This window comes from Silurus aristotelis (assembly GCF_946808225.1).
Source record: "Silurus aristotelis genome assembly, chromosome: 5".
Taxonomy (NCBI): Eukaryota; Metazoa; Chordata; class Actinopteri; order Siluriformes; family Siluridae; genus Silurus; species Silurus aristotelis.
The window spans coordinates 8,504,918-8,531,949 of record NC_139578.1 but is presented as its reverse complement, the minus strand read 5'-3'; the positions used below and the strand labels follow the sequence as shown (position 1 = coordinate 8,531,949).

The 27,032-nt window shown below is 37.6% G+C and overlaps 3 protein-coding genes across 3 annotated transcripts; 2 read left to right on the top strand and 1 right to left on the bottom strand.

Moving 5' to 3' along the window:
* Positions 1–787: 787 nt before the first annotated feature.
* nol7 (nucleolar protein 7) lies at positions 788–9,861 on the bottom strand. The gene is made up of 8 exons (XM_083541883.1): positions 9,667–9,861; positions 8,478–8,538; positions 8,330–8,385; positions 8,214–8,239; positions 8,055–8,118; positions 5,835–5,956; positions 2,693–2,770; positions 788–1,114 (listed from the first exon to the last, which is right to left on the bottom strand). Exons 1-8 carry the CDS (start codon positions 9,828–9,830, stop codon positions 1,047–1,049), a joined length of 639 nt encoding a protein of 212 aa, XP_083398009.1. The 5' UTR covers positions 9,831–9,861; the 3' UTR covers positions 788–1,046.
* Positions 9,862–11,150: 1,289 nt separating this feature from the next.
* On the top strand, positions 11,151–13,828 carry epdr1 (ependymin related 1). The gene is made up of 3 exons (XM_083542431.1): positions 11,151–11,537; positions 12,588–12,796; positions 13,115–13,828. Exons 1-3 carry the CDS (start codon positions 11,311–11,313, stop codon positions 13,303–13,305), a joined length of 627 nt encoding a protein of 208 aa, XP_083398557.1. The 5' UTR covers positions 11,151–11,310; the 3' UTR covers positions 13,306–13,828.
* A 2,075-nt stretch (positions 13,829–15,903) lies between these two features.
* On the top strand, positions 15,904–26,794 carry stard3nl (STARD3 N-terminal like). The gene is made up of 8 exons (XM_083541885.1): positions 15,904–16,127; positions 20,272–20,555; positions 21,310–21,387; positions 21,744–21,821; positions 22,076–22,129; positions 22,470–22,587; positions 23,103–23,201; positions 25,808–26,794. The coding sequence occupies exons 2-8, from the start codon at positions 20,355–20,357 to the stop codon at positions 25,858–25,860; spliced, it is 681 nt and encodes a 226-aa protein (XP_083398011.1). The 5' UTR covers positions 15,904–16,127; positions 20,272–20,354; the 3' UTR covers positions 25,861–26,794.
* The last annotated feature ends 238 nt before the right edge of the window (positions 26,795–27,032 follow it).

Below are 27,032 nucleotides of genomic sequence, written 5' to 3'. Positions count from 1 at the left end.
ATTGGGTTGTTCAAACTCTTTTATTCACTTATGAAATGAAGTATTTACATTCAGCCTGAAAAAAACAAAGCATTTGACATGGTAGATTTACATATTCCCATGGCCTTTGCAAAAGAAAAAAAAAAAACCCACTATGAAAACACACAATTTTGGTGCTAATAGGTTACTGTATATTTCTAATATGGTGACAATACATACAGTACAGGGAGACATTTAACTGGTGGTTAATGGGAGAAAAAAAAATCATCTAACATAACCGATTCCAGATTCACTGTTAGATCCCAAAAGCAAAAGAGGAAAGGTTTTCTACACTCCCCATTTTTTATATTCATGAAAAATTCAAAGTAAAACTGGTGGAGATATACATAGGTCTCTAATATGCTGTAACAGCACACTATGAGAAATCCAATGAGAAAAACAGTGGGATTGAAAAAGCTTTGGGAACTGATCTGTTCCAGCAGAACATATGGATGAGAGAGCTGGCCAGATGGCAATGTAAACACTACAGCATCGCTTTCTCCAATTGCAGAAGAAGCAAAGGCACATTCCGACAATCATCAGGTAGTCAAATGGCAATTGTGTATAAAGTAGGATACTATTTACCAACATGTAAATAAAAGCCATTTAAACTACAAAATTCGGTGAAACAAAGTAAATAAACTTTCTTTCTTTCGGCTTCTCCCGAAAGCATCTTAACCACTAGACCACCAGGGGACCCCGGTGAAACAAAGTAAATATTAGACGTTATTGAAAATATGTTCTAACTTTTTTTTTTTTTTTTTTAAAGAATACTCCATAGAATGCTAACAATAACGAAAACAAGTCTGTTCAAGGTTGGTGATGCCAATGCTTAATGATTCGTTTAGCGACAAGCTGCTTCCAGACACAAATCAATGAGACAGTGTTTCACAGCAGTGTGTCTCAGTGGTCTACACAGCAGCGTGTAACAACGTTGACTGAAACAGCGGAAATCTGAGCAGGCAGTCGTTGTCATGTTGCTGCACCAAAAGAAAAAAAAAAAAAAGAAAATCAAAAGCATCTCAGCTTTAGAGGAGCTTCTGTCTGTGAATAAACCTCTCGTTGCACTTTACTGCCTTGGCCTTCTGTTCAGCTCCTGCACAAAAATGTTTAATGGTTAAAAACAGCATAACAACTATATATAATTTTTTAAAAAACAAAACTTTTTCAGTCTTTTGCAGTCTCTGTTCACACAAACACTTTCTCCTTCCCTCTTTTTTATACATAAACATTATTTTTGCTATATGAACAAAAATTTGTTGGACACCTGACTTTTCCAGCCATATGTGATTCTTCTCTAAACTGTTAACACAAAGTTGGAGGCACACAATTGATCCAAATAGGATGTTGTAGAATTACGAATTTCCTTTACCTAAACTAGGCGACCCAAACCTGTTCCAGCTTCACAATAAGCCCTGTGCACAAAGCCAGCGCCATGAAGATATGGTTAAGTTTGGTTGGAGTGGAAGTGAGTAGCCTGCTTTATAAGCTCTGACATCAACCCTATTAAACACCTGTGGGATAAATTAAAACACTAACTGCACCCCAGGCCTCCTCACCTCAACTACATCAGTACCTGACTTTACGAACACCCTTGTGGCTGAATGAGCAAAAATCTCCATAAGCGCACTCCAACATCTAGTGGAACTTCTTTCCAGAAGAGTGAAAATATGGATTGGGATGCTTAAAAAGCACATAAGAACTTTAATGGTCAGGCATCCACAAACTTTTGTCTACATGGCGTACTTGCATCATGACTATTGATCACTCCTCTTGGGTTCTGGAAATTCTGAGTGATAAATGCTATCTGAGGAAACCTCATGTAATGAACTGTTTAAAAATCATTTTTAAAAATTCTGGCTTTCACGGTCCAATTTTGCAGTAGCAGCCAATAAATCTGCACATCATGAAGTAATTATTTGGCTGCGAATTCAGATTGACAGCCTTAGATGAGTTGTAATAAATGTGATGTGTTCACTGGTGGCTAGTTCATTCGCTTGTATAGTTGAGAATTCCCTCGGGCTGAATGCAGTGTCAAGACTCTTTGGGTTTAAATCTCATGAGAGAGAGCATTTCTATGCCACTCACCTAAACAAAAAAAAAAAAGTGATCGAAGAATCGCTTTGGCACGATTCTTAAGGTTATTGGTCTTCAAAGAAGAACAGATAGTTGAATTGTAATAATGGAAAGAAATCTCTTTAATATGCCTCACTATACATAGCACACAATGCTCTTATCTATTGTTATAACAAGGGCTAAATCCCGATTATATAATTCCATTGTCTTGATAATCCTGGTTCACTTTTGTATTCATGGATCCATCCTTAAAAATGTCATCTTTTAAGTAATAATCATGAAAACGTGGTCTAATTTATAGTAATGTTTTTTTTCTTCTCTCAAATAATTGGCAAATTTTCAAATATACATATTAAAATTTTATGCTAAAATATTTTACACACTTTTCTCGTCAAACAAAACTTTCACCATCCAACACGTTACACCCTTCAGTCATTCACGAGGATAAGACATCAATGGATCAGACTCCGAATGTTGTGTAGCCCTGAACTGTTACTATTAAGTATGAGGTCCAAGATATTCTTGAGAAAGAGCCTTTAGCTTTTGCTAATTTTTGACATTAAACTGCCAGAGATGAGCATTCCATGTTTAAACTTACCCAATTTCTTATCCACAAACTGCACTGCAGCTCCTTGATTGGGTCCACGTTTCTTTTGTAGAGAGAGAAGTTCAGCATCTGAAAAAGACACTAAATAGTAAGCAAGTAGCAATACACAGATGACTAGCACATTTCACACTAATCATGAGCTGGGATTCTTATGATGGCCACATTACAAACTGTAAATACAGTGCATCCGGAAAATATTCGCAGCTCTCCACTTTTTTCCAAAATTTTATGTTATGTTGCAGCCTTATTAAAAAATGGATTAAATTAATAATTTTCCTCAAAATTCTACAAACGATACCCCATAAGGACAATGTAAAAGAATGAAAGAAGTATGGTTGGCACCAATTACAGTCTTTTTGAGTATGATGCTACAAGCTGGGTACACCTATTTTTGGGCAGTTTTTCCCCCATTATTCTTTGCAGAACCTCTCAAGCTCCATCGGGTTGGATGGAGAACATCAGTGCACAGCCATTTTCAGATCTTTCCAGAGATGTTCAATCGGGTTCAAGTCTGGGCTCTGGCTGGGCCACTTAAGGACACTCAGTTCTCCTGTAGCCACTCCTTTGTTATCTTTGCTGTGTGCTTAGGGATATTGTCCTGTTGGAAGATGAACCCTCAGCCCAGTCTGAGGTCCAGAGTGCTCTGGAGCAGGTTTTCATCTAGAATGTCTCTGTGCATTGCTGCATTTATCATTCCCTCGAAGCTGACTAGTCTCCCAGTTCCTGCCGCTGAAAAACAATCCCACAGCATAATGCTGCCACCTCTATGCTTCACTGTAGGGATGGTATTGGCCAGGTGATACGCAGTGCCTGGTTTCCTCCAGACATGATGCTTGGCATTCAGGCCAAAGAGTTAAATTTTGTTTATCATGGTCGGAGTGTCCTTCAGGTGCCTTTTGGCAAAATCCAGGCGAGCGGTCATGTGCCTTTTACTGAGGAGTGGCTTCCACTATACAGGCCTGATTGGTGCAATGCTGCAGAGATGGTTGCTCTTCTGTAAAGAGAAATGCTGGAGCTCTTTCACAGTGACGATCGGGTTCTTGGTCACCTCCCTGATTAAGGTTCTTCTCCCCTAATTGCTCAGTTTTGCCAGGCGGCCCCCTTTAGGAAAAGCCCTTGTGGTTCCAAACTTCTTTCATTTACAGATGATCAAGGCCACTGTGCCCATTGGGACCTTCAATGCCTCACAATTTTTTCTGTACCCTTCCCTCTAACCTGCACTGTTAACTGTGGGACCTGATATAGACAGGTGTGTCCCTTTCCAAATCATATTCAATCAACTGAATTTACCACAGGTGGACTCCGTACAAGTTGTAGAAACATCTAAAGGATGATAAGTGGAAACAGGATGCACCTGAGCTTAATTCTTAATTTTTTTTCTTTATTATTTTGGAATAAGGAAGTGAAAAAGTGAAGCGCTGTAAATAATTTCCAGATGCACTGTAAGAGGTGTGATCTGTAGCTGCAATTCAAATGCAGTGTCTCTCAGCACTCACAACTAAGAGTTTCTTACAAAAAGGTTCACACATACTCAGTTTACTGTATGTATGCAGTACATATTGTGAAATTACTACATTTCCATATCAGTGTTTATTTTGGCCATGAACCATGTCCTATCATTTTAATTCAGCGGGTGTAGCACGGCAAAAATTGACTTCGCTTAAGAAATAATTACTGAACCACACTAGTCATGCTGTATCCATGTGTAGATGCCAAAACTAGATCATGGGGGCCAATGTTTGGCCCGACATGCCATTTTTACCGAGTACAGGGGGAAGAAAAAAAACAACACAATGTAGGCAATTCCTACTTTATTGTTTTTTTTTTATAAAACAATCTTTGGGACCCCATTAAGTCTATTTCTTTTACTCGTCGGGGGGGGGACCCTAATACCTTATGGGGGTCCCGGATCCTCGCAGCCCCCCCTCAATTCGAGCACTGGAAGTAACCTTTTACAACCTTATAATTGTATTGCCCAAAGGATTCTTCCTCATACCATTTCAGGAAGTTTTATCTTGCCACTGTTGACACTGGCCTGCTCATTAGGTATAAACTTATAAGTCATTAACTTATATGGAGCGATGTATAAATGTGAAAGTTATATTTGTAATGTATTTAATTAAAGGTTTAAAGGTACCTTGGGACAATTTCTGTTAAATCCTCTGTACAAATGAAACTAAATTATAGGTCGAATAGCTATATTAGGCATTGTACTATTATAATGGGATTATTTTGTTTTCATTGTTTTATAATTTCACTGAACTAGAAAATGTTAAATGTAAAGCTGCATTAGTTGAGCAGATTAGAGCAATGTTTTAAAATTATTATGAAATGATAAATTAGGGGAACCATGTCAACTTTTTTTTTCCTTCTTCATAGAATAAAGGAAAAAAAAAAAAAGGTTTGAGCATCTCTGCCTATAACATGTTATATAGGCACAGAATTAAAAAAAAAAAGAAAAAAAAAAGAAATGCATAAGCACTGTACTGTGTGAGCCTGGCATTATTTACTCTTGCTGCCTAAAACTAAAAAGAGATAAGAGATTATATCTCAAAGTTATATCTTTACTTTGGCTAAAGAATGGAATTTAGATTTATAGCCATGAAGCATTTCATGCCCATTTTCACTAGAAATTGTATTCAGAAACAGTCAATGAGGTTCGTAATACAGGGTATAGTAAATATTGATTATGAATATGATTGTCGCAAATAACATTTATAAGGCTTTAACATAAAAAAAACAAAGATTTTTTGCTACAACTTTATATTATATAAATAAAAAACAAAACAAATGGCAAAGTAATAAATGAATGTAAATTAATGTGGAATACACTAACACACATTAAAGGGAAAATGCATCTTGAGCAACTTTTATATCAAACTTGTGTAATAATATACTAAGTAGACCTTTTAATTCGAATTTTTCTATTCTAACTATACAACCTGCAAGGGTTATGCTCAAGATGGCTGAATGCTTGTCCTGTAAAAAGCCACTGTGAACAAACGACTAAATGTTTGCCTGGGGAAAAAAAAATCTTTATGCACTTCACAGATATTTCAATATAACCATATTTAACATGTCCCCGAATGCAGTTTTTGGTTGAAGATATATGCATTAGCTTGTGTTTCCTTACTGGTTGTTCTCAGGCTTCCAGGGCCATACAGACGTTCTTTGATGAACTCCATAGCCGACTTCTGCATTGAGGTATCGGCAGAGCTGTCCTTCACCCGCATCACCTTGCAGTTGCCCTGCAACCTAAAGCAAGCTGTGAGATCTGCACATTATTGTGTCTGTGTCATTTTAGAAACCAGTAAAACTATGAACTCGGAGCTGAACTCTTATGACAGTCAGGTATGATTACTAACATAGAAGAGTTCAGTTCAGGATTTTCTATTTAGCACTGGAGTAAATGGTAGGTGGTCAAGAGTTTCACGTTTTCCTGTGATTTCAAAATGCGACCTGAAAATTACAGCTGAATCACAAAAAGCTTCTCTCATGAATCAACATCATTTTTTTTTCTTTTTATCAATTCTTCCAATCTCATTATTTTGACACAACACTAACATCTGAGCATCAGCTACGAGCACCAATCAAATACCGATATCCTCACAGCAACAGTGACAACCTTCTGTGGTGATTTTATGCCAAAATTCACAGGTGTGTTGGCAGTTTAATACAAATTGTGTCCCTGTGCAGAAACACTGTGGTGCCAGTCAACATCACATGCATTCTAGGTACATGGGTTGGATTGAACATATCAAATGTTCAGTGTCTGTCAAATGTTTTTCTGGTTTTTGAGACATGCATTTTCCTTTTATATCCAAAAAAAAAACTAGATAAAAAGCAAACACACAGAATTGAACAGGGGATGACAGGGGAATTTTTGACATTTTTGGCTCCAAAAGAAGACAGAATAGGAGAGAAGATATTAGCAGACTGCCTCACATTTACAGTCAAACATGGAAGTGGAAGTTTAATGGTTTGGGGTTGTTTTAGAGCAGGAAAGGTTGGAGACTTTTATTCCGGGTGAAAGGAATACTGAACCAACATGAATACCATTCCATACCTCATCATCATTCAATTCTGTTTGGGCTGCAGCTTATTGGAACCAACTTTAGTTAAGTGTTAAGCAGGTGTACAGTGATTTTGGCCAAGATTTGGTCATTTTTAAATCCTAAAAGATTTCTATAATCTGTAGTCTTTGATTGCTGTTTTGACGTTCACTGACAGCCAATTAGTAGCCGTCGCGATAACGTTTTCCTCCGATGAACTTCTGGCAGTGTGACTTATCCGACGATGTCAAACCAAGAACCGATAGGCGCGCCGAACCTGATAATGCGATTAGCGCGATGACTTCGAACCATCAAGGAAAAAAAATTCGGAAAGCAGCAGGTAAAAGGTTTGTGTGTGTGTGTCGGTTTTGACATTATGATCAGCTTTATGATTAAGATGCTACAGTGTGACGTTGGGACCATGTTCATACAGTCTGACGAGCATCAATCACAAAGGACTATTCAAAGTTGCAGAGTCACTGCACCTAAATCCGATTGAACTTTTCTGGACCTTGTGTGTCCAAACTTTTGGTCTGTACTGTATATATATATATATATATTATATATACAGTACAGACCAAAAGTTTATATATATTATATACACAGTACAGACCAAAAGTTTATATATATTATATACACAGTACAGACCAAAAGTTTGGACACACCTGCTCATTCAAAGAGTTTTCTTTATTTTCATGACTATGAAAATTGTAGATTCACACTGAAGGCATCAAAACTATGAATTAACACATGTGGAATTATATACATAACAAAAAAGTGAACTGAAAATATGTCATATGTAGGTTCTTCAAAGTAGGCATCAAGAGAATGCCAAGAGTGTGCAAAGCAGTAATCAAAGCAAAAGGTGGCTACTTGGAAGAACCTACAATATGACATATTTTCAGTTGTTTCACACTTTTTTGTTATGTATATAATTCCATATATAATTCCACATGTGTTAATTCATAGTTTTAATGCCTTCAGTGTGAATCTACAATTTTCATAGTCATGAAAATAAAGAAAACTCTTTGAATGTGAAGGTGTGTCCAAACTTTTGGTCTGTACTGTGTATATTTCTAGTTTAACATCTGTACATTTATATTTGTTTGGTCAAAATAAATCTTCATGCAGTTAAATGACCTAGTTTGTTGCATTTACAAAAGAAACATGTACGTGTTTCTCAAAAACCATAAATGTTTCCAGGCACTGCAACTATATTGTGTTCATTGTTGTGTTCTGTAGATTTCCTCATAAGTGAGCGTATGAAAATCTGCTTCGAACATTAGTCAATTTTCACCTACCTTTTAGGGCCTTTTTTCTTCTTCTTCTTCTTCACCTTTTCTGCCTTGCTCTCCTTCTGCTTGCCTGTAGGTAAAGGTAGCCTTAAGCAAACTCACCCAGATTACAGAGATGTAGATGATCAGAGTTGGAAAACAAGCCAGAAGTGTTTTCAATCTTACCTTTCTGCTCTGCCACCTTTGGTTCTCTAGAAGGAACGAAAACAACGGGAAAACCCGTTAAATAAAGCGAGTATAATTAAATGTGCACATATTCTTAGTAGGAACGCATCACTTACTTTTGAGCCACGGTCTCTAATTCCTTCAAAAGTGTTTCTGGTAAAAGTCTGCTTTTCTACACAGCCGGAGACATTATATTAGTGATTAGAATTCATCCCATTAAAAACATTCAGCAATAAATATGATCTCGGATGCACATGTTTGTACCTTTTGCTCTTGGAAAAGCAACTGTCTTTTTCGCCTCTTCTCTTTCAGCAGCTCTTTCCCTCTGATAAATGGAGAATAAATTAAAATAACAATATTACAAAAGTTGTCTTCTCGTTATCACAAGTTAATTTCCTAATTTTTCACGTGCACGCTGCCACAAATGGTTATTATCCGTGATGCTGCCTCTAGAACAGGGGTCACCAACATGGTGCCCGTGGGCAAGGACCGGAAGGACCACATGAGTAGCCCACGGGCCCTTTCTAAAAATAGCTGTTTCCTACTTTGTTAAATCAGTGTTGATAATTATTGTGAGAAATCATTAACATGATCAGTGCCTTACCATAGATGAATATCATTAATTATTAATAATAACACATAGTAAAAGGCACATTGAGCAAATTTGTTATTTCAGATCAAACTGAAAACTGTTCACATTAACCGGTACGCAAGAAGTAGCTCTCAGTTTCAAAACGGTTGGTGACCCCTGCTCTTGAACATGGGGAAAGTGGCAGCTCAGTAGTTAAGGCAATCGCCAAGCTGCCACTCTGGGGCCCTTCAGCAAGGCCCTTAACCCTCTGTGCTCCAGTGGCACTGTATAATATCTAATCATGCGCTCAAAACCCAGGTTTTAAATGCAAAGAAAAGGGTGTCACTGGACTGTAATGTATGTGACAAAGGCCATTCTATTCTTCTAAAATGCTCTTATGCCGCATAGACAGAAAATTTAAGTCGTGACCACGAGAAAAATGATGTGATGACGAGAAAAAAACGCTTTCTATTGATTCGTAATCATGACTCATAAACTTTCTTGTTTACCAGTTTTTAATTAATAATCAGAATTTCTGATGCCTACGGGTAAAGTGTAGATTAGAAGGTAAAATATCCCATTCCAGTAGTAACAGTGTAGTGTTGATTGAAATCTGTTGATAAAGGATGTAACTATATATTTCGTTCAAGTTTAAACCACACTGCACATGTAACACGTGCATAAAAATGCTTGCTCCACTTTATAAACACAGTGCGCCTGAGTTCTATAATCTCTACTACCCTAGATAGTTTTCCTACAGAGGCTGAATATATACTGTTTACATGTGCTGGGTAGTGCACTACACTACTAAACACGAGTGATTTGGGATTAAACCTAGATCAGCGTGCTATCCGAAGAGAGAGCAGCGACAAACCGGGGTACCTTTTAACTGAATCCCTCGCGTCTTTAACGCTCTTCATTGCGATGGCTTTCGAGTCGATAAACGTGACTTCTTCCGGAGCTTCATCATCGCTCAGATCCGACATTTTCTCGCCTAAGTCCTTTTCCGATTTACACTCTGCCTTCCCACGTTGAAGTATCGCCATATTAAAATCGACGAAACATATTAAAGACGAACAAACTACTGCAAAATGGAACATCAGGTACATTAAATATTGCCCTCTAGCGGTATGGAGTGGGATTGTCTTTTGAACTATTGATTTTATTTATTTTTTTTATATGAGGGTATGATCAGCTACGTATATATTTTAATTATATACAATTATATTCAATTATTGTAATACATATTCATGCATTTGCATATATAATATAGAGGGAAAGCAGTGAGCCTCGAATGGATTTCATCTAATGGTTTCCGTCTAACTATTAAAACATTACCAAAATAATTATAATGAAATAAAAGATTCAATTTAGCTTGTAAGTACATACACAAATAAATAGAATATGACCACAACTAGTGACTCTGAGGTTGTGAGGTAGCAACAGTGGCCAAAATACCACCATTTGCATGTGTTTGTTTATTGATTTATGTTTGTAAGTATTGGCAATAGAAATGAGGTGATTCTGCAGGGTGTGACAGATAGAGCATCCATCCATCCATCTACCTATCTATCTATCTATCTATCTATCTATCTATCTATCTATCTATCTATCTATCTATCTATCTATCTATCTATCTATCTATCTATCTATCTATCTATCTATCCATCTATCTATCTAATCTAATCTAATCTCTTCTTCTTCTGGCTTCTCCCATTAGGGGTCATCAGAGCAGATAATCTGTCTCCATACCCCACTGTCCTCTACATCTGCCTCTTTTCACACCAACTACCTGCATGTCTTCCTCACCACATCCATGAACCTCCTCCTTGGTCTTCCTCTTTTCCTCCTTCCTGGTGGCTCCATCCTCAGCATTCTCCTACCGATACACCCCAAACTCCCTCACTTTGTCTCCAAAACGTCCTACATGCGCTGTCCCCCTAATAAACTAATTTCTAATCCTGTCCATCGTCGTCACTCCTGACGAAAACCTCAACATCTTCAGCTCTGCTACCTCCAGCTCCACCTCCTGTCTTTTACTCAATGCCACTGTCTCTAATTCATACAACATCGCAGGTCTCACCACAGTCCTATAAACTTTCCCTTTCACTCTTACAGATACTCTTCTATCACAAATCACTCCTGCTATCACTCTTCTCCATCCACTCCACCCTGCCTGCACTCTTTTCTTCACTAATCTAATCTAATCTAATCTAATCTAATCTAATCTAATCTAATCTAATCTAATCTAATCAGTATTTGTGTGTCGCAAAAAAAAAAGAAAAAAAAAAAAAAAAAGATGCACGTTCTGGAGCATGTTTCATTGACTCCATTTTATTTGACCAATCACATTCCGAGTTGCCGCTGGCACGCGCTGCTCGGACTAAGCTCCTCCCTGTCGGTCTCGCGCTCCTGGTTACATCGCTCACGCTTTTCCCTGCACCTGCGCAGGCGCTGTCTGTACTACGCAAGTAATCGCAGTTGTTTTACTGGTGTATCGCTCTTGCCAGGTATTTACGTTGCAGAATGCGGATCGGCTTGGTGCATGTGTTAGCGGTGTGTGTGTGGGCGGTAGGGGTGAGCTCGCTCGGGCTCCCTGAGCAGCCGTGTGTCGCCCCGCTGCAGTGGGAGGGCCGCACCGTGCAGTATGACCACAGCACCGGGAGGAACACGCGCGCCGCTGTGGCGTACGATGCACAAAACCAACGCATACGAGTGTTAGAACAGAAGACGGGACACACACCGTGTAAGAAGTACGTACGTCTAATTTCACCTTCTCATCATTACTACTCTGAAGCGTCTTGTTTAACACTCAACACAATACAAGATGTATTATTATGTTTTATTTTTGGAAATGAAATATTAGTGTTTCAGTCTCCCTAAACGTTTAACAAGCAATTTCACTATACACAAAAAAAATCGTAATCCCGTTATGTCAACGAGTCGGCTCTTTGAATCGACTCTTTGAGTCGGCTCTATACAGTGAACCGAACCTTGAGAATTGACTCGTTCATATAAGTCGTTTTTTTTTTTTTTTAGTATATTTTTATTAGGACTTTTTTTATGTAAATAATCTCTAACTCTAACGTGTGTGACGCAAAGCATTGTGTATATATGGAGTAGCTGTATGACAGGCAGGATCTTAAATCTGCTGAGTCAGGTATTAAAGTGGGCCATTATTTATCAGGATAAATGTTTTTAATGGTGTTCAGACCCAGCAAGCACAATTATTTATGATCCACAATTACATTAATTTGTTGTTAATTAGATGTTAATGTTAATTAAAAGATTATAACATTTATAGGTCCTGTTGAGAGCTGTAAATAAGTGTTAACGTGTCTATCATGTTATTGTTAACTTTTTGATGATTGTTTTTAATACATTTATATAAAGTACTGATTTAAAGCACTGACGTTCCTTTGTGTGGACAGCAATGCTTTCTAGAAAATGATGTTTTCATGCACTTCTCCCATTACAATTAAACCCTCGAGTACAGCCCAAGAACTGTGATTAAATGATTGTTTCTCCCCTGCAAAAAAATTAACTGATGTGCAATTGTGAATTGCATTGAGTTCAGACATTAATTCAGCTTTCTTTTGTTTTTCACTATTGACATAAGCGCAGTATAGTACAAGTTTTCACTGTGTCATGTTTTGTTCAAGTCACAAATGAAAACTGTTAGTGTAGAGTATTTCACATTTTCCTCCAATGCGTTATCTTTTCCTCTCGAAATCTTCTCATAATACCCGTCCTGCAGTTCACATTAGCTTGTACCTCAATTAACGTTGTCACTCTTTCCAAAGGTTCTTTGAATACATCTACTTGTACACGAGTGGCGTGTATTTCCAGATTGAGCAAGTCACCAAGGCGTGCTCTAAGCTCAATTTGACTGAGGTCTGGGACCCCTATGACATCCCAATGAACTCCACATATGAGGATCAGTATTTCATTGGTGGGCCTGGAGATATGATTGAGGTCCAAGAGTGGTCCGACCGAAAACATGCTCGCAAAGGTTAGTCCAGAATAATAAGTTATTACTTTGTCCATCCTGCGGAATAAATTTCAAAATACAAACGGGGTCACAGCGAGGTCAAATGTCTGAAATAGTTTTTCGGCAATATCCTTTTTATGATTCAAATCTACTTTAATGCTTTACATTAAGGTGTATAAATTAGTGACTTGTTAATGGATATGTCTGTATAGACACTGATAATGTCATTGTTGCATTAAATCAAGTTTTGGTGGAGTTTGGTTATTGACCCAGAAATGTCACATCATGTATAGCTTTCTAAATATTACCACAGTGCATATATTTGTGTCTTTCTCACAGATGAGACCTGGGTGGGAGTTTACACCTTGAAAGACTGCTACCCCGTGCATGAGTCATACACCAAGAACAGCAGCGTGACCACGACCACTCGCTTCTTTGACCTTGAACTAGGCATCAGTGACCCTGAAGTGTTCACCCCACCCAGCACCTGCATGTCCGCTCTGCCTGAACGTATGGCCTCTGACTGCTGAAGCTTTTATTCTCAGTAATCAGGTTTCTGCAGTCTGCACAAGTAAAGGAAAGGAGTAACCTATACACAGTAGATTTTCTAGGTGGAAAAATGCTTCTGGGCTGAAGTCATTGAGACAGAATGAAGTGTAGGCTTAACTACCAGAAAAGCACAGCTGTATCTTTATGCACCAAGGACCTCATATTTGGGCTCAAATAAGAGTGTGCATGCCATTGCTAGTTCTTTAACTCTAACGTTAGTAATTTAATTTAAAACAGTCAGAATGTTGACTTTAGTGCACTTTACTACCTCCTTCTAATTTTGTTATTTTTGCACTGTGCCTCTACATCTGTTTTAACAGTAATTTAACTTATATTTATTTTATGAGGTGCAAAAGATTAATTGTGCTCCGGTTTGTTCAACTGACACTCGTACTTGTTTAATTTGATCCATTAAACTTATATAATATGACCGCTTCAGTAATCATTGCTTAATGCTAAAATCCATAACACTAAGACATTAATAAACCAATGTTACCAAAGGAATTATGCACATTTTGTCTTTTGTTTATAATACATATGCAGTACAACTATGGAAACGAAAAACATTTAGAATTACATGTATGAAGGTTAAAAGCCACTCAATTAATAACAAATAATTTCATTCAAGTACCAATTATGTCACATTTGTATTTAAATTGTTTGGAACGAACCTCAATGGCATGCAGGTTTTTTTTTTTTTACATGTTAAGAGATGCAAGTTTGCAACTTTTTTTATTTTGAATTAAGCATCTTTGTTAGTAAGAGCTTATGGACATAGATTTTGCTTTGGATGATGACATAAAAAAACAAAAAAATGTCTGAAGTATGTTCTCACTCGCTCTCTTTCTCAACAACCTTGGATGAGAAACCAGGCCACTTTGGTAACACATGTCTAATGTAGAGACATAATCCAACTTTTCCTTCACACGCTCTGATTTATGTACACCATGTCTTAACATTATTAGATTTAATTGCCATGATTTTGTTTTGTAATAGCTATTATTTGCTATGAACAAGATCTTGGTGACTGCTCAGTCTTTGTAACTAGCCCACATCTGGCAACCTTGTTAACTGTACCGTCCTTGGCTTTTTCCTCCAGTATGGAGCAGTGGGATTTCTGCCCCATTTAGCCTCATCTAGCACTTACTGCAGTTCCCATTTTTAATAGCAACTTTAAAAAGGGAGCAAAATGATGAAACCTCTGCTCTGGTCTGTTAAATAGTTACTTGAAAACCCATGTAATATAAAAGTGATTAAAACTGCATGAAGGTACGAATGAAGATGATGAACTACCACTGATTTACTATAGGTAAACATATGAGGCAATACTATATACATATGCGTGTGTGTGTGTGTGTGTGTGTGTGTGTGTGTGTGTGTGTGTGTGTGTGTGTGTGTATGTATATATATATATGTATATGTATATATATATATATATATATATATATATATATATATATATATATATATATATATATATATATATATTATATATATATATATATATATATATAAGTTTGGACACACCTTCTCATTCAAAGAGTTTTCTTTATTTTCATGACTATGAAAATTGTAGAGTCACACTGAAGGCATCAAGGGCTATTTGACCAAGAAGGAGAGTAATGGGCTGCTGTGCCAGATGACCTGGCCTCCACAGTCACCGGACCTGAACCCAATCGAGATGGTTTAGGGGTGAGCTGGACCGCAGAGTGAAGGCAAAAGGGCCAACAAGTGCCAAGCATCTCTCGGGGAACTCCTTCAAGACTGTTGGAAGACCATTTCAGGTGACTACCTCTTGAAGCTCATCAAGAGAATGCCAAGAGTGTGCAAAGAGTAATCAAAGCAAAAGGTGGCTACTTTGAAGAACCTAGAATATGACATTTTTCAGTTGTTTCACACTTTTTTGTTATGTATATAATTCCATATATAATTCCACATGTGTTAATTCATAGTTTTGATGCCTTCAGTGTGAATCTACAATTTTCATAGTCATGAAAATAAAGAAAACTCTTTGGATGAGAAGGTGTGTCCAAACTTTTGGTCTGTACTATATATATATATATATATATATATATATATATATATATATATATATATATATATATATATATATATATATATATATTCATTCATTCATTGTCTCTTATCCGTAATTCGGGTCGCGGGGGCAGCAGTCTAAGCAGGCCCCCGCCTTCGACTGCTGCCCAATCCTCACAGCACCGTCCCTTACGGTTCCTCCTGCAGGTGGTGAGCCCACGGGAAGATTATATATATATATTATATGTGTGTGTGTGTGTGTGTGTGTGTGAATATGGGACGTTAATATTCATAATAATATAAAATATTAATATTCATTATTTAAACCAAACGAACTTAAATTAGAAAGAAAATTTGTATTATTTTGGGTAAATATGCCTCAAAAATGGATTCTACGGAAATAAATGACTGACTAACTGCAATTGACGGGGAAACTACACGTCCAACAAAGCCCTAGGCCGAAACGCTGCTAGGTTACTTCCGGGTTGGTCACGTGACCGACGTGCCGGAAAGAAGTTTCGATTTGATGCTGACTCCAGAACTGCGGTGCGCGGTTTAACCTGCGCTCAGCCCCTGTACCAGAAACTAAGAACTGACCTGGGATCAGCATCCCGGCAACCCAGCATGGGCGAGCAGACGGCGCAGCCCCGTGTCCACTTACAATAACATTCACATTATTACACGGGCATTTAGCAGGTTTATTCGAAGGGTTAGATGAAGGGCTGGAACCTGAACTAGTTGTACAGCTGACTAACAGTAGTGTAAGGTAAGTAAACAAACACTGCAGCTTTTCTCAATATAAAACACAGGGTGATTTGACCTGGCGACGATGAAATAGATGATGATAATGACCACCTAATCAGACCTGATTAGAGGCTCGTTATTCAGCGTCCATGTCCCTAGTTTAGTAATTTATATATGTAGTAATGTAGTGATCAGATATCTGTGTGCACTAGGATACTATTAAACTTGTATATGAGTTGGTTTCCTTATGATAACGCATTTATTTTTCAGGATGTACATTAAGGAACCATCTTCTAACGTGCACCAAAAGCAGAAGAATGGCAAACACATTGTTTTGGGTTTTTTATTTTATTTATTTATTGTACAATCATATTTAGTACACCAACATCTCAGTTTACTCTTTTATTACTAACGACAAAACTTCCTGTAATTGTTGTTGTGATTGTGGTTATTTTTGTGATTCACAAACGGGCACTTTTTGTCATTGTCACCGCTTATAAAGCTTTCCTGGTTTCCGCTATTATTGTTATTACATCACAACACTAACGATCTGATAACCAAAAATGCCTCCTACATAAAACCGCACTGCATTTTGATAGACTGTCTTGTGATTACAGAATGCCTGCAGCTATCGACAACGAAGTGCGCATGCGCAGAAGTGCTACCTTAAGTAGGGCGTCATGATGGGGTATGACAGCTTGTCACAATCACAAATTTTAAAGTGTGTAGACAGATGGAGAGAGAGAGAGAGAGAGAGAGAGAGAGAGAGAGAGAGTTAAAGATGACTTTTACAACTTTGCCGAACACATTCTGGAGAGTCTCTGGGATCTACATGTTGTGCTTCATATTCTGCCAATAATATAACCTGTGTTTTCAGGCATGCATAAAGTCCCTGCTGAATGTGTTATTTCGCTTTGTGTCATGCGAACAGACTGGTTTTACGCCTTTCTTACCGATATCCTCGCTGTGCTTGTTTTATGGCGAGGAAGTGCAACTTTCTAGAGCTGAAGAACATTTTCTAGAGCTGAAGTATAGGTAAATGATTTACATGGAATCTCGGTCTGATTTAGGTGCTTTTTAAGGATTAGTCTGATTAGTCTTACCTGATTGTGTGTGTGTATACGACACAAACCTGGAATTGAAATGCTAGAGGAAATACTACAGAATTAGATAAGATAACAGAAGTTATAATAGAAACAGAACATCAAATAGAGAAACAGAGAAGAAACAGAACATTAAATAGAGTTTATAAGTAGTTTGCAAAATGACAAGTACATTTTAACTACTGGTTTTTGTGTCTAAATATTTAAAACTGAATAGGGATAATGTTAAGTAAGTTACTTTATGCAGGTGGATGTTATTTACAAATGGGTTCTTCCAGATTCATTAATTCTTTCAGACATTTTTAGTAAACACTGTACCCAGGTCAAGCTTGTGGTGGATATGCGGTCTGTTCTAGTAACACTGGGTATGAGGTGACAAAACACCTTTGATGGGACACTGATCTATCTCAAGGACATTACAGTAAATTGACATGCCATTAAATGAGCTTTTTATCAGAATCAGATGATTATGTGTCTGATATGTGGCATTTTATTGGAAAAATGGCAATTGGTATTGTCATATTATTCCACACATTTTATAATCTTTTGGCCTGGATCATAGTTTGTTCATATGTCAGTGGCAGCTTGTGTTTTTTCCAATAATGGAAGTGTCTGTTTATTTAAGTATCTACACTGTATAGCTAAAGGTTTGTGTACACCTGACCATCACACCCATATGTACTTTTTGAACATCCCATTCCAGATATAGCTCCCTGTTTTGTTCTTTTGAGAATTAAGCCACAAGAGCATTATTAAGGTTAGACACTGATGTTGGGTGAGGTGACATGGCACATAGTCAGAGATAGGTTAATACCAAAAGTGTTCAGTGGGGTTGAGGTCAGGGATCTGTGCAGGACACTCAAGTTGTTGGCAAAAGGCCCTTGTGGAGCTCACTTTGCACACAGAGTTACTGTCATGGTAGAAGAGGAATGAGCTTCTTGGTTTTAGTGAAGGGAGATCGGAATGCTACAAGCATACAAAGACTTTCTATTGTGTTACAGTTCCCAATTTGTGGCAACAGTCTGTTAAAGAACCTCATATTGGCGTGATCGACACATATGCATCTCTTTGTTTCATTTGATCTTATATATATGGTATTTTATTTATTGGTCTGGCCTCCCAATCGCTTAATCTTCCATCATAAGTAATAGTATCAAAACTCAGAACCAGTTCAACAACGTTATGTAATATAATGACAGCTAGAAAGTATGCGGTATATTTACAGTTGTAACTGATTACAGCTGTTATGGACTACTGACAGACACTCTGTGACACTCACTGATATTATTCAGTTTAAGATGTTGTTTATGTTTATGTAAATTTCAGTGATTCGCAGTTGTTTATTGGTTCCACCCCTTTAAAAGATCTCCCAATCATGACATGTAGAAATTCTCCCAATAAAACACAATGTATACACTGACCAGGAATAACATTATGACATGATAACTAGGGCTGCAGCTATCGATTATTTTAGTAATTGAGTTTTCTACCGATAAGTTCATCGATTAAACGAGTAATCGGTTAAATATTCAAGAGAAAATAAGAAGGTTTTTTTTTTTGTTTTTTTTATCAATTTCAAATGACTTTTTTTTTGTTTCATTTTGAAATTATCCCAAACTTTGGAAACTTTCTGTTGTGTTCTTTGGCCTGAATTCCTGATCCTCTATTTTTCATTCTGCAGCGTCTTCTGTGTTTACCTGTCCAGGGGTCTCATTTATAAAGGTGGCGTTTTCAGCCTTGTTTTGTGCGTACGCCACCTTTTATAAATGAGACCCCTGGACACTTTTGACGCAAAGGTTGTTATTTACACACCTGTAAGGAAACTCTGAGCCCTGCGTACGCAAAACGTGGAAACGCAGAAGGCGAGAAGGGGAATTAGCGTGTAAAGTAGCGACGGGGTCATGGGCAGCCGAGGCTTATTAATGCACGTGAGGAGCGAAGGCAGGCCCGTGAGGTCCGATCCAACAAACAAACTGCTGTAGCTCAAACTGCTTAAGAAGTTAATGCTATTAATGTTTGAAGGGTTGGGACTGTTTTAGCAGCAAAAAGAGGACTAACACAATATTAGACAGGTAGCCATAATTTTATGCCTGGTTTATATCTGCTAAATGATTTAGTGGAAGCTTGCAGTTTTTGAATTGTCAGTGTGTCCAAGACTTTAATAGACATATTTTTTCTAGGTTGTATGTAATAATGAATAACTGCACCTAACTGTGCTTGTAAGTTGGCAGGCTAGGTTAGCTAGCTACAGAATTAAAGATGTCTTATCAAACAACCTTGGCCCAAATAAGCCTATCAGTGCTTTTCTTTTTCACATCAATATTAATAGGTATGAAAGGAAACCCGGTTTGTCTGAAATTCCCCATTACTTCTATTTAGATGGTTCAGTTTGCAGCATACAGAAAATATATTGATCAAGGCACTGCATTTTTTCTTTGGCATATGCCTTAAAGAGCCCACTACATCCAATGTAATAAGCATATGATGTCTTTTTAGTGTGATGCAGCATCTAATGTTGGAGATATACAGGGAAAACAGGAAGGGCAGGCAGTATTGTTCATTGTTTAGTATCCTGAATATGGAAGTGCATTAATCATTGATGTATCTGCCCCCAAATACACAGGCAGTGTGGAATTAAATGCAATAAAGTAGTACTCATTCCTGCTTGTTTTCTTTCAGTTATACACTGAAGCAGGTCTTGGGCTCTTTTAATTGCGGGTTAGAGATGAGCCAGTATCAGCCTCTCTATGGTTTTTAAAAAAAAATTTATATAGTATTTTAAACCTAAAACCAATCTTCAGGAATAACACATTCACTGAAACAGAGAGCCATCATATTACTGAAAATAGATTCAATTTTTGCATGTGCATTTATATTCTTGTTAACTTGACTACTCGTTTTGTTTGTCTTTTGTTTTAAACCAATAATGCAAAGCAAGAAGTTTCCCCTGTCAGGCACGTCTTGCCACTATAAGAGCAGTTGCACTTGTTCTTGGCCACTTCCTGAAAGAAGTTTGCTTCAGTAGTGTGAAATGTTTTTGCTTTTTGTGTCTCTGTGGTTTAGCTTGACCAGATATGGCTGCAAGGTGCCACTTCCTTGACTGGTGAGAGAAAGCAGTGGGTCTATCCTGGTGTCCTTCTCAGGTCATGGCCAGTCAGTGCAGCAGCGTGGACTCGAGAGCCACAGCAAGGGCTGTGGGCTCCATCAACTCCACTTCTGTATGTGCCCGCATCGATTCCTATGAAGGGGTGGAAAAGAAGTGCATCTCCGACCTCCGAAGAACCTTCTGCCTCTTTGTGACATTTGACCTACTCTTTATCACTCTGCTCTGGATCATTGAGCTCAATGTAGGTTTGCACATGTACATGACAGATGACTAAAAATCACTAACACAGAGATTCTTAGGTTTATTTAGTTGGGATTATATAGTTAGTATTTCCTAACTATAGTAGTTCCTTATTGACAGGAAAAAGCAAAATAGTTCAGTTGCTAGAAAGAATGAGAATGGCCAGACTGGTTCAAGCTGACAGGGAGTCAACAGGAACTACCATTAACAGCTGTGGTGAGTAGGAAAACATAGCAAAATGCACAACATGACAAACCTTGAGGCAGAAAGGCTACAACAGCAGAAATCCGCATTGGGTTTCACTCCTGTCTACTTAAAAACAGGGCTCTCATACAGAAGTGGGTCATCAAAACTGATTTGGGCTTTTCCCATAATTCAGTTGCTCATTTCCAGTGAACCTTTAATATTGAGATATATAAATCTTAATATTTTTAATTAGTTGATAGAAACTTGATATTAATTCTAAAGTCATTTGCTTCTATTTTATACAATTTTTATTACACTTATAAGGCAGTGGTTAAGCTGGTAATCAATAATCTCTACATCTATGCCATCTAGGCCTGTTGGTCAAAGTTGGCTTATGGTGAAAGGGGGGGGGGGGGGGGAGTCCATTTGGAAAAACATAAAAAAAATAAGGACCTTCTTATTTTTAGCAAAAAAAAAAAAAAAAAAGGAATTATAAAATAAATACTATTATGTCAGATAAGTGCTTTGCATTAATGTGTGTGATTTCCTTTTTGTGTTCTCTGTTTTAGGTCAATGGAGGAATACAGGAACAGCTTAAAAAGGAGGTGTTAGAATATGACTACCACAATTCTTTTTTTGACATTTTTGTACGTAAGAGGTTTTTTTTTCCTTCTATTTTTATTAAAATTCTGCTTTTACTTTGTGATACTCTTGCTGATGCATGTTATTTTTAATTACTATTATTATGTGTTTGTATATGTTACCCTATTTAGTGCAAATATGGTTCAGAAACAATCTGCTAATAGCCTGATATCCTGATTAAGATTATATTACAGTGCTTTTTGACATTCGAAACCGCTAGTGTTCAGTGTTCTCTTGCTTGCTCCCTGTCTGCGTATTGTTTTTTTTTTTTTGTTATCCAAAGAAGCTATTTCACCTAGTGAACAGTTTATTTATTATATATTTCTAAAGCACATTTTCACATTCTTTTCTTCTTCTCTAGTTATTGGCTGTTTTCCGATTTGCAGCCTTGATATTGGCTTATGCAGTATGTAGATTGCGCCACTGGTGGCCCATCGCGGTACGTCCAATTCCACACAACATACCTTAATGTTATTGACACCAGGGGGTATTAGTGGTCTGTCTTATGGGTGTCATGCGTCTGCCTTCTACGTTGAGCGACATAAGAGTCGCTGGATTTTCAGTTCTTGTGTAAAGGATTATAAAAAAAAAAAAAAAAAAAAAAGATCATGTATTTACTAGGATATAAAAAATCTAATGCATTGCGAACAAAAGACCTGACATTTATGACCAGTTGTTCTTTTTTTTCTGCAGATAACAACGGCAATCACCAGCGGTTTCTTAATTGCAAAAGTAATTATATCAAAGGTATATTTTCTCTTTTCACTGGATAAACAACACACTCTTTTTGTAAAGCCAAAACTATTACACAAACCTGCTCTGCTGAAATGTTTTGCAAAGTAATATCTTAAAAAAATCAATATAATGCATAATGCATAGATTTTACAGAATACCACCGGAATAGGAGACCATATCAGTGCTTTATTCGTCAAATTTGTATCATCTTTGTTTAGCCAGCTGTAGATTTTGGCAGTGTAATGCTGCCAAAATCAGGAAGTGGCTATTGCCAGCTGATATGAAATGCATCACAAACTGTAAAACAAACCATTAACATTTTAAATGCTTAATACTCTTTGTCCTTGTCTAGCTGCTGTCTCAGGGGGCATTCGGTTACCTGCTACCCATCGCCTCATTTATCCTGGTCTGGATAGAGACGTGGCTCCTAGACTTCAAAGTTCTGCCACAGGAAGCCATTGATGAAAACAGTGAGTTTGTACCATCAATGATGGTAACACACACTACATTGTATACAAGTTTGTGCACTCCTGACCATAAGATCCATTCCACATGAAGTCTCCGTTTGCTGTTACATTACAATACAAACTCCACACTGCTGGTTCTGCTAGATTTTGAGTGTGGAGATTTGTGTTCAGTTAGCCACAATTCACGGACTGATGTAGGGTGAGGAGGCCTGTGGTGCAGTCATTATTCCAATGTATCCTAGTTTTTCAATAGGTTAAAGTCTGAGCTCTGTGGAGCTCACTTTGCACACAGAGACATTTTAACGCTAGAACAGATTTGGGTCTTTTAGCATTTAAAGGCATCCCATACAATTTTTGTAAAATTTCTGGTCAAATATTAGGGAAGAACTATAGTGGCTAGAAAAGTCATGTGTCCCAGTATTTACCATATAGAGTATATTGTGTTTAATTGTATTTTATATATTTTTTTTAATTGGTGGAAAAAATAACACATTAACAATTGCATATATATTTGACAGGGTATCTAACAATACAGAGTATATCAGACAGAGCTCCACTCTTGCTACCAGGGCCTGTCTCAGACGGACAGTTCTATTCACCGCCAGAGTCTGTAGCAGGTAAGAGATCACAAATGCACAATGGGACATTATAAAAGGTATAGTAAGAAAGTCATTCTGTGGCGTTTACATAAGAATTAGACATAATGGTACTTGTGAGCGAGTACACATGAGGTTATTAAGTGGCTGTTGAACCACAGAGCTCGTTTCCTGGAAAGTAATACCATCAGAGCCCAGGTGCACCAGCATTAATTCAGATACATTTAAATAAATGAAACCACATGGTACATAAGAATAAAACCTCAGCCATATGTGTGTTGCAAACTCATGAGGTTTCCATGATAATGATGATGATGATGATGATGTGTGCTCTGCACAGACATTTACTGTGATAAAGATACTCAATGGCCATTGATGCATTGGGCGGATTCAGACCACATTTTGAAGAGCTATTCAAAATCTAATTCCTTGTAAATGAGTTGGTATTACAGTAACTATGAGATCTTTGACACCAGCAGTATTGTTCTGTGCAATCCATGTTGTGTATGATAAAGATATGAACATAGCAGTGTGTGTACATCAGGTGTGGATCACAAAGCCAGACAGAAAAATGTGGAGAAAGAGCAGTAGTATGATTTAGGAGGAGTCCAAAGAGAGAGGGTTTGCATTTGGGGATGTAGGACGATTGATACCAGATATATACAGTGAGGAAAATAAGTATTTGAACACCCTGCTATTTTGCAAGTTCTCCCACTTAGAAATCATGGAGGGGTCTGAAATGGTCATCGTAGGTGCATGCTCCACTGTGAGAGACATAATCTAAAAAAAAAAAATCCAGAAATCACAATGTATGATTTTTTAACTATTTATTTGTATGATACAGCTGCAAATAAGTATTTGAACACCTGAGAAAGTCAATGTTAATATTTGGTACAGTAGCCTTTGTTTGCAATTACAGAGGTCAAATGTTTCCTGTAGTTTTTCCACCGGGTTTGCACACACTGCAGGAGGGATTTTGGCCCACTCCTCCCCACAGATCTTCTCTAGATCAGTCAGGTTTCTGGCCTGTCACTGAGAAACACGGAGTTTGAGCTCCCTCCAAAGATTCTCTATTGGGTTTAGGTCTGGAGACTGGCTAGGCCACGCCAGAACCTTGATATGCTTCTTACAGAGCCACTCCTTGGTTATCCTGGCTGTGTGCTTCGGGTCATTGTCATGTTGGAAGACCCAGCCTCGACCCATCTTCAATGCTCTAACTGAGGGAAGGAGGTTGTTCCCCAAAATCTCGCAATACATGGCCCCGGTCATCCTCTCCTTAATACAGTGCAGTCGCCCTGTCCCATGTGCAGAAAAACACCCCAAAGCATGATGCTATGATGCTACTGCTTCACAGTAGGGATGGTGTTCTTGGGATGGTACTCATCATTTTTCTTCTTCCAAACACGTTTAGTGGAATTATGACCCAAAAGTTATTTTTTGGTCTCATCTGACCACATGACTTTCTCCCATGACTCCTCTGTATCATACAAATGGTCATTGGCAAACTTAAGACGTGCCTGGACATGTGCTGGTTTAAGCAGGGGAACCTTCCGTGCCATGCATGATTTCAAACCATGAAGTCTTAGTGTATTACCAACAGTAACCTTGGAAACGGTGGTCCCGGCTCTTTTCAGGTCATTGACCAGCTCCTCCCGTGTAGTTCTGGGCTGATTTCTCACCTTCCTTAGGATCATTGAGACCCCACGAGGTGAGATCTTGCATGGAGCCCCAGTCTGAGGGAGATTGACAGTCATGTTTAGCTTCTTCCATTTTCTAATGATTGCTCCAACAGTGGATCTTTTTTCACCAAGCTGCTTGGCAATTTCCTCGTAGCCCTTTCCAGCCTTGTGGAGGTGTACAATTTTGTCTCTAGTGTCTTTGGACAGCTCTTTGGTCTTGGCCATGTTAGTAGTTGGATTCTTACTGATTGTATGGAGTGGACAGGTGTCTTTATGCAGCTAACGACCTCAAACAGGTGCATCTAATTTAGGATAATAAATGTAGTGGAGGTGGACATTTTAAAGGCAGACTAACAGGTCTTTGAGGGTCAGAATTCTAGCTGATAGACAGGTGTTCAAATACTTATTTGCAGCTGTATCATACAAATAAATAGTTTAAAAATCATATATTGTGATTTCTGGATTTTTTTTTTTAGATTATGTCTCTCACAGTGGACATGCACCTACAATGACAATTTCAGACCCCTCCATGATTTCTAAGTGGGAGAACTTGCAAAATAGCAGGGTGTTCAAATACTTATTTTCCTCACTGTATATAAAATGCAGTTTTCATCCATATTTTTTCAGTTGGTAACCATCTGATCATACACTATAACATGTAACAGCCTTAAACCTGACCAATCACTTTCATGATTTCTTTGAGGAAACTTTGAGGACAAAATGTTCATTTGCTACTTAATATATCCCACCCACTAACAGGTGCCATGAAAATGAGATAATCAGTGATATTCACTTCACCTGTTAGTGGTCATTTAGTTATGATGCCTGATCATTCTATAATTTTTACTTATAAATATACAATTCTCACGTAAGAAGAAACTGTTCTAAAACAATTCATAATATCCCTGTGTTTTTTTTAAATAACAAAAATCTGTTTGGACCTTTCAGATTCTGATGAAGAACTTGATGACAAGCATGACCTTGAAAAACCCATCGTCTAGGAGGAGTTTCAAGCTGCACATTTGTTGGAATGTCCAATTTCGCTTCATGTAAACGGTGTGTGTATGTATGAGTATCACTGGGTTACTCAGAAGTAATCAGTACTGTGCCAGCACTAAGATCTTGAGGCTTGAGCAAATGATATTGACATCCACTCTGGTTCCACAACTGCAAACAATCAGAACCATGTTCCACTGTTTTAATTAATACTTTCCCCAGACACTGCAGAGTTTCCACATTGTTTTTGATTTGCTCATGAACAGATATCAAGGTTAAAACCGAAGAACTGCTATTCAATAAGTGATATACTGTGATATTTTCTTGTTCGGTTTTTTAAGACTCTACTGTAGCAAACTGTTGTAATCTTGACTCCGGAGGTATCATACTTTACAAGGGCAGTTAAAACTTCTTGTATTTATATTTAAAAACATTTCCAAAACATCTCATTGTTCGTTCTGTTGAGTTGCAGAGTTCCAGATTACCGAGGAATCACATTTATTTACATTGTTCTTAACGCTGTTTAAATCAGTCACCATTTTAACATGTTTGTTGCCAGTTCTTCTTTATGAAACAGACTTTCACATATTATAGGAAATAATATATTTCACTTATAACATGTTTGGAAGTGTTTGCTAACCCACAGACTAACATGCAACATAAAAGGGCTTACATGATTGTGCATGATCATAAACTGTTCACTATAAAATATGCATGTTGTCTGTTATTAGACATTACTAAATACCATGTGTGCATTCATTCGCAAGAGACTTTTTTGGTTGTTTGGTTTTTACGTTTATATTTTAGGCGAGACTTTCTGTGTGTGGGGATTGTGTAAAACCCTCAGCCTTTATAATTTGAAAATTATTTTGTGCCATTTTTTTTTTTCCATAGTAAATGGAAAATTGTTTGTTTTAATTAAAGTTTCTGGTTATTTCAGATTGCGTTCAGTCATGTTTATTGATAAACAAAAAAAAGCCTACTTGGCCTACTTTTGAAAGATATTTGAAGATTCTCTGACCCAGTTGTCTGTTTACACATTAACTTTAAGCATAACATTTTCACTTGCTGCCTAATATATTCGACTTAGTAACAGGTGCTGAAGAGATAATTAGTTTTATTCACTTTTTCGGGTCATAATCTTAAAATGGCATATTGTTATCTGCTCAGTGTATAA

Excerpts from the sequence above, each read along its gene's own strand:
- nol7 (XM_083541883.1), bottom strand. The coding sequence starts at position 9,830 with ATGGCGATACTTCAACGTGGGAAGGCAGAGTGTAAATCGGAAAAGGAC. Across the intron at positions 8,539-9,666 it reads GCGAGGGATTCAGTTAAAAG|AGGGAAAGAGCTGCTGAAAG; the intron begins GTACCCCGGTTT and ends TCCATTTATCAG. Across the intron at positions 5,957-8,054 it reads AAGAAAAAAGGCCCTAAAAG|GTTGCAGGGCAACTGCAAGG; the intron begins GTAGGTGAAAAT and ends AGCTTGCTTTAG.
- epdr1 (XM_083542431.1), top strand. The coding sequence starts at position 11,311 with ATGCGGATCGGCTTGGTGCATGTGTTAGCGGTGTGTGTGTGGGCGGTA. Across the intron at positions 11,538-12,587 it reads GGACACACACCGTGTAAGAA|GTTCTTTGAATACATCTACT; the intron begins GTACGTACGTCT and ends CTCTTTCCAAAG. Across the intron at positions 12,797-13,114 it reads CCGAAAACATGCTCGCAAAG|ATGAGACCTGGGTGGGAGTT; the intron begins GTTAGTCCAGAA and ends TCTTTCTCACAG.
- stard3nl (XM_083541885.1), top strand. The coding sequence starts at position 20,355 with ATGGCCAGTCAGTGCAGCAGCGTGGACTCGAGAGCCACAGCAAGGGCT. Across the intron at positions 21,388-21,743 it reads ATTCTTTTTTTGACATTTTT|TTATTGGCTGTTTTCCGATT; the intron begins GTACGTAAGAGG and ends CTTCTTCTCTAG. Across the intron at positions 22,130-22,469 it reads CAAAAGTAATTATATCAAAG|CTGCTGTCTCAGGGGGCATT; the intron begins GTATATTTTCTC and ends GTCCTTGTCTAG.